The sequence below is a fragment of the Tetrao urogallus genome, assembly GCF_951394365.1.
Source record: "Tetrao urogallus genome assembly, chromosome: 20".
Classification (NCBI taxonomy): domain Eukaryota; kingdom Metazoa; phylum Chordata; class Aves; order Galliformes; family Phasianidae; genus Tetrao; species Tetrao urogallus.
The window spans coordinates 7,624,997-7,632,356 of record NC_136833.1 but is presented as its reverse complement, the minus strand read 5'-3'; the positions used below and the strand labels follow the sequence as shown (position 1 = coordinate 7,632,356).

General features: G+C 48.4%; 1 protein-coding gene across 1 annotated transcript in view; it reads left to right on the top strand.

Moving 5' to 3' along the window:
• Nucleotides 1–4,281: 4,281 nt before the first annotated feature.
• The window catches only part of RNFT1 (ring finger protein, transmembrane 1), a gene marked incomplete at both ends in the record, with an annotated part of 4,774 nt that continues 1,695 nt past the window's right edge, over nt 4,282–7,360 (top strand). Inside the window, 5 exon segments of the mRNA XM_079545320.1 lie at nt 4,282–4,645; nt 5,481–5,557; nt 5,936–6,036; nt 6,643–6,650; nt 6,653–6,795. Of these exon segments, the coding sequence (XP_079401446.1) occupies nt 4,282–4,645; nt 5,481–5,557; nt 5,936–6,036; nt 6,643–6,650; nt 6,653–6,795 (693 nt within the window).

Here is a 7,360-nt window from a genome sequence, read left to right as displayed (position 1 = left end):
TGACTTGCATATTTAAGCCTCATATATAGATGGATTTGCACCGGACCAAATTTGCATATTAATGAAGGGCTAATTGCTCTTTGCAGTCAATTTTATGCAAATGAATTTACTCCTCTCAGTACAATTTTCATAATGTGCAGAAAGGACCGAAAAAAAACCACGCAAAACTTTTTACAAAGTAGAGAAATGTGAGACAATCAAGGAAGAAATATCATAATGGCATCAAACAGCTTTACATTAAATCGTATATAATTCATCTTTTATACTGTTGCTTTATTTTAACAGCCTCCCAGAAAGAAATGAACAGTTCATAAAATAACTTCAGCCTATTCCCTTCCCTCCATCTCAGACCTTAACAGCTTGCAACAACACGTTATATCATCTTCTTTCCAACTGGAAGGACGGAGCCAGAATTTTGAAGGGAAGATAATTTGCTCAACAGGGCCATTTTCCCTCAGTTCTGAGCACTTGGGAGATGCCCTCCTCGGGGATTTGAACATCGTTTCTACCCGCTTTTGCATCGTTACCAGCTCAAGGTCCAAATCCTACTTCAGTCTGCAGGAAAAGTACATGGGGAAGACAGACAGCAACCTATGCTGAGGGGAAAGAATGGTGAAATTAGGGAGGAAAGGGGAAAATATGGGTTCTGGGGGAGAAAAGGGAAGAAAGTGGAAATGGAAGGGGTGAAAAATGGTGTCTCTGTGTATATTTGAGTCTAAGCTAAGAGGAAAATGGAAGGGTTTGGGTGTATGTTCAAGGCTAAGTAAACAACTGAAAGAGAAAGACGCAACCACAGAGAAGTGAAGGAATGAGACAGATAAGAAAACAGTAAATAAAGTGAGAATCAATGAGGACAGTTAAAGAAAGAGATAAAAGGAAGCAGTGAAAAGGAGAACATAAAGGCGACACACAGATGTGTGGTGTAGGTGGGCATGGCAGCGATGGGAGGGCAGTGGGACTGGGTGGCCTCAGTGGTCCTTTCCAACCTTAATGATTCTGCTATCCTACGATGTACTGTGGTAGCAGCACGTTCCTTGAGCCTTTTCTCTTCTCTTCTTATTCCTGTCATCCCATTTTCTTCCTGGGTGCCACAGAGTTTTGTCAGCAGATCTCCTGCAGTCCCAAGGTTTTGCTTCTGACCGCAGCATGTGGAGGATATCTTGGGGATGTGCTCCTCATGAGCAGTACAGCAGTGGCTGTGTGTAGGTAAGACCTTCCACTGCAAAAAATTGGGCTGTAGGGCAGAAGGGTTGGAGTTATAATAACAGTAATGATTGAAAAGCAAGCAAAAAAAAAAAGGGCAAATCCCACCACTTAACCAGGAAAATATCATAGTGCCACGCTTAAAGAACTGTGACCAAAGAAACAAGGCTTCAGTTTGGCTGCTCAGCACACAGGACTTGCTATTACAAGTTATTTGAAAGGAAACTGCAACTCCTTGCGTTCCATCAAATGACAGCTTTTATTCTGAATTGTGAGTTGAGGACACCTTCCAGTTTTTCAGATGAAGAACAGAGGGGAACACATCCCCTTCTGTAACTCATGGATATGGCATTTGAAAACCTGCTCTGGGCACTGCCCTGCTTTCTTCTTCCAAAGGATGTCAGGTCCAAGCGATGAACGCCGTGTGAATGTAAACTCAGATCATTACCCAAACAAGAACAAGATGTTCCACCTAAAAGGATGCTTTTCAGCTGATGAGGTGCCTACTTCTAATTATCAATAAAGGTTAGTCTGACCAGATGTAATTAGGGACCGAATATACTGATAACAATGCAATCTTAAGGAGAAGACTGTGGAAGCAGAGCTGAATCCAAACACAAAATCTCCATCATGCAGTCTGAAGCCACACGAGCTGCAGTTACACGATGACACTGCTGCAAGAATTGGTCTTCCTTTGGCATTTGTCCCCAGTAAAGAAAAGAAAGCTTTCTACCGCAGTAACAGAACAACATGCAGGTATTAGGAGGACATAAAAATGCATTCAGGTATCAGCAGGAACATTTCCAGGCCTTGTGACTCTGGGTAACACCTGCAGCTCTTGCTGTCTGAGCTGGGCTGCATCCCAAAGCACCACCAGACGATGAGCTCTGCAGCAGGACAGCGGGCATCAGAGCTCCCGTTCCTGGAGATGAGTTGTTTCTTCCAGTACAGCTTTAACACCCGTTAGAATAAACAGTAAAAAACGGATGTACCCCATATTGATTTATTCTGTTCGTAAAGAGAAACGGCGTAACGGTAAATCCAATCCACTCAATGAGAAGTTTATGAGCTCCAATCTATCAAAAGGGCAATGAAAGCTCACAGACGGTGATTAACTAACGATCTGCTGGGAAGAGATACACAACATTCAACTCTGTTACAGCAGAATCATACCCTGACAAAAGGCTCCTGGGTTGGCTGCCGCCATCCATCCTTCGTAACGCCTTGGAAGTTCATAAGGAAAGGTTCGTTCATCGTGTAGCCAAAGTGCATCTCAAAATAAAGGTTTTGAGGGGAATCCACATCCATACAGATCTGCACCAGCACAGGTGACCCACGGGGGTTTTTGTTCCAGGTCCTGTTATCACATCAGCATCCCTGTGTGAGCTGCAGCCACGTGTGGCAGCAGTGTTGGTTATGGGAAGCTGAACCTCCAAGGTAACTTTCATGATCCAGATGAGCTATCAATAATCATCTCTTTTTAAATACAGCATCCTGTAAATCCTCCTAATTAGTAAATGAGATGTCAGCTTTTTAGCAGCCGGTCCCCAGCCTGCTTCCTTGTTTATTTTCTTGAATTCAATTACGTTTGCCACCTGCTGGCCCGATCACCTAAATGACACATTCTGGATGTAAGGGAGGAGCTGGGCCATAAACAAGAATTTCATTATAGTTTAATACAAACTATCATCTCCCTCACCCATTTTATCTGCTTTATGAGAAATGTTTGTGCTATTTTCCCCCTCCAGGGCTCTGCTGTGGGATGCTGCATTCCCAATGGCAGACGCAGGGATGCTGCACTTCTCAGACCATATAAGAAACCCAAACAGATTTTTCTGGGCTGGGATGATGGCAACAGTGACCTGAACGTACAGCTTCTTGAGGAGCACATAAGGTAGGATGGGAGGGTTGAAAAATGAGTGGGGCGAGTGAAGTGCCCTCCGGCTGAGGAGGGGACCCCGTGCATTGGGGTGGTAAAGGGCTGGCCAAAGATTAAGTTTGTGATGCCTGATCTGCGCTAAGAGGGAATCGTGGGGCCACGTCAGGATTGCCGTTTGTTCCAACATCGTTTCATATACTTATTGACCACGATGGGAAAAGCAGACAAACAGCGGCGAAAGCTGCCGATGGCATTAATGACGGGGGCACCGCCTCGCAGCTGGGAGGACGGCAAAGCCCGGGGCTGCTCAGATCTCAGCGCTTCTCTCCCGCCCCGTTTCCCCACCGGACAGCGCGGCGTCACTCCGGCTCTGGGTGCAGTTCCGGACTCCTCCAGCAGGAGGCGCCAAAGCACCGCTGGGTTAACGCCGTCATTGGGCGCCGCGGGAAGAGCCGCCTACGGTGAGCGAGCGTCGCGACCGGCATCGCGCGTGAACGTTCGCGCGCCTCCGGGCAGCGCGCAGAGCCGCGCGTTACGGCCAACCGCACAACGCCCGCCCTGCTCAGCAGCACCTCCCGCCCGAGCCGCGCGTCGCCACAGCGACGCCTTCCTCCCCTCCTCCTCGCGGCTCCTCCTCTTCCTCCTCCCTACTCGGCGGCGGCGGCGGCGGCGATGGAGGCGGCGGCCGCGCGATGAGGTTCGGTCGCGATCCGGGCGGCCGGAGGGAGCGCGCGGTGCGGGGCGGTGCGGGGCGGTGAAGGTCGGTACCTCGCGGAGGCTCCGCCCGGAGCGCGTCCTGCGCGGCTCTGAGACGTGGAAACGGCGGAGTTCGGCGGAGCCGCGCGCCGTGCTGCGCTGCGCCTTTAAGAGCGGCGGCGGCCTTCGGGAACCGCGCTGCCATCCCGGCCCGCCGGCTGCGTGGCGGCACCGAGCCCAGCTCTGCGCCCGAAAGCCGACGGACGCTCCGCTCCAAAGGCTGAACGAAGGCCGTCGGGTTTTGCGAGTTCCTCTCTGCGCAAGAGGAGTTTAAGCCTTCTGTATCCCCGCAGCCACCGCGCGCGTGTGTGTGCGCGATGCGCTCTGCTGTGTTTCGGTGCGTTTTTTAACCTCCGGAATTCGTTGTGCTCTTCCTCCAAGTGTGACTTTTTGTTTCCTTAGAGACAAAGCATTGAGAGCCCGGCCCAGGAAAAGCTCCCACCATGCAAGCGAGCTGCAGCCATCCGCACAGCACCCAGGGGAGCGGCGGTGACCCTTCGCCATCCCAAAGCGCGCACGCAGCCGGGCAGAGCTCGTGCCATCCGAGCGGAGATGTTCACATCCAGCTGAGCTCTGCTGGGGGAGAAGGCGGAGAAAACGCGAGTTGGAGGCGTTCGAGGCTGAGTTCGCAGAGCCGCTCGCACGGTCACAGCCACAGCGAGGGGGGGAGCTCTGCTGACGGCGCTCCGGACCCGGAGGAACACGGCAGTTCCATCTCCGAGCTCAGATGCGTCCTCCAGTGGCTGCACAGAAGTCTGCCCTATGTTTTGATTCTGGGCGTCAAGTTGATCGTGCAGCACATCATCGGTAGGGTGTAACAGGGCAGAAACTCCCCAAGAGATGGGCCGGTAGAAATGCCTGAAATAGCATCCAGCTCGTTTGTAGCTTCCTTGCTTTGTTCATCGGAAACAAAGAGTCACTGAACTGTCTTTCATAGAATCCTAGAATGGTTTGGGTTGGAAGGGACCTTTAAGATCATCTAGTTCCAATCCCCTGCTATAGGCAGGGACACCTCGCTCCAGACCAGGTTGCTCAAAGCCCCATCCAGCCTGGCCTTGAACACCTCCAGGGAGGGTTCACAGCCACAGCCCGCTGGGCAACCTGTTCCAATGTATCACCACTCTAAAAGGAAGACTTTCTTCCTAATATCTAGTCTAATTCTACCCCTTTCCAGTTTAAAGGCATTTTCCCTCATCCTGTTGCTACATGTCCTTATAAAAAGTCCCTCTCCAGCTTTCCCATAGGCCCTCTTCAGGTGCTGGAAGCCTGCTAGAAGGCCCCAGCTCTCTCAGCCTGTCCCTGTAGGGGAGGTGCTCCAGCCCTCTGATGGCCTTCATGGCCCTCCTCTGGACCTGCTGCAACAGCTCCATGTCCTTCTTGTGTTGGGGGTTCCAGAACTGGATGCAGTGCTCCAGGTGGGGTCACATAGAGCAGAGCAGAGGGACAGAATCACCTCCCTTTCAGCCCTTTCCTTTCCTGCTGTTTCCTTTTCTGGCATACATAAAACGTGCTTAATTATCAGCATTGTAATCAAAGCTATTGTAATCACACAGAAATACAACAGGGGCTGGTTATTTTAACCCAATTCCGTTTTCTTTGCTTATTTATTTATTGTGCATAACCGACCCTTTTCTCCTAACAGGCATCTCTCTTGGAATCGGGCTGCTGACAACCTACATGTATGCAAACAGAAGCATAGTAAATCAGGTTTTCCTCAAAGTAAGTATCACCCCCTGCAGCACAGCCCTGTAAGTTAACCACAGCCTTCATCCATCAGCTCTTGAGAGAAACGTTAATGGAGATGCTGGATCTGGCACCATTTGGTACAAGGCAGAAGTGGTTTTGTAAACTCAGTGCTTTTGTATGGTATAGAGCTTTGCAGGTGAAGTGGCAGAACTCAGAAAGCTTTTCTTCCTTTCCTTCTTGCTATTCTGAGAAAAGCTTTCTGCAGTTTAGAGGAAAATATAACTGTGTTTGTGGCCTGAAATTGATATGATGGAATCTTCCAGTAGTAACTGTTCAGGTGAGATGGAGAGTGCTTTGGGGATGCAGTTAAGATGTAGATAAGGATTGTAATAAGTCTTGGTTACCTTACAGGAACGGTGCTCCAAGTTGCAGTGTGCTTGGCTGCTGCTGTACCTCACTGGATCCTCTCTCCTCCTGTATTACACCTTTCATTCTCAGTCTTTGTACTATAGGTAAGTAGAGAAACACCACCATTCATGTCACAATCCACACAGATGCAAACTAAAAATACTTTATCTGTGCTGCTGCCACTTTTCTTTAATTGTAGCATTGGTTCCTCTTTCATTTTCATCTCCATTCCTCCTCCCCTGCTCACCTGGACGGTGCTGTCCTTAAAAACAGTTCCTTTGAATTTGCAAAGTAATACTGCAAATGCAGTGGAGGCTCTGAGCCATGGGGACGTGGCTGGCTGTGATTCCCAGCTCTGAGCCTTCCCCCTCGTCCTCAGCATACGGAATTCAGAGCAGTCTGAAATTCTGTGGGCTTTATGTGTGCAGTTTTCCTCCTTTGCTGTTCTGTAGCTACAGTCTTGGGTGTGCATCAGTCAAAGAGTGTAACGCAAAAATGGAAAAGAAAGCCTTTCTGTAGAGGATGAGGGGTTGTGATGAAGGTTCAGAAATGGAGAGGCTGTCAGAGGTCACAAAGGATCCATTTATGGGGAAAAGTTCATTTTCAATTAGTGCTGCTGTGATAATCCTCAGTTAGCTTTCCTTTGAGCAGGACGCTCCGTTCACTTCTGATTCATTGGGGTCGGGTTTTTTGTGTGCTTTGTTTTGTAGCTTAATCTTTTTAACCCTACTGTGGATTTTAAGAACTTCTGGGAGGTACTTTGGATTGTGGGAGTCACAGACTTCATTCTAAAATTCCTCTTCATGGGCTTCAAGTGCTTTATTCTCTTGGTGCCTTCTTTTATGATGTCCTTTAAATCCAAGGTAAGAAAACCATTTCTTTAAGAACATCTGCTAAAATAGCTAATGATTAAATTCTATCCAGAGGAAAGCCTTTTAATTAAATGACTGTACATCATCCACCTCTGCACCACGGGCAAGAAAACCCTGTAGATTTCTTGTTCTTCTTACAGTCTGAACTGAGAAAAAATTGCTTGTACTGTTTCATTGGATAAATGGTTTATTTCTGCTGTAAGAGATGGGATGAAGAAACCTTTTATTTGAAGCAATGGAAGAACGTGTATGCAGGCTGTTAGCACAGCAGCTGCTGTACAGTATGATTTTACTAAGTTATGCTAGGAGCCTGCATTGGTTGGTGGGGTATTAATGTGCATTTGCTTCCAAGGTGAGACATGCAAAAAACAAGCCAAGTTCTACATCCAAACAGCAAATAGCACTCGTGGTTACAATTACTAACAATGTGAACAAGTGTAGGTAGCACGTGATAGCATCTGAGCAGGCAGTGTGGGTAGATTTTCTCTTTCAAAATGTACCAGGACTTTATTTCTGAGGTACGTTGTGACGCAGTCATTTTTAGGCCATCGTTAAC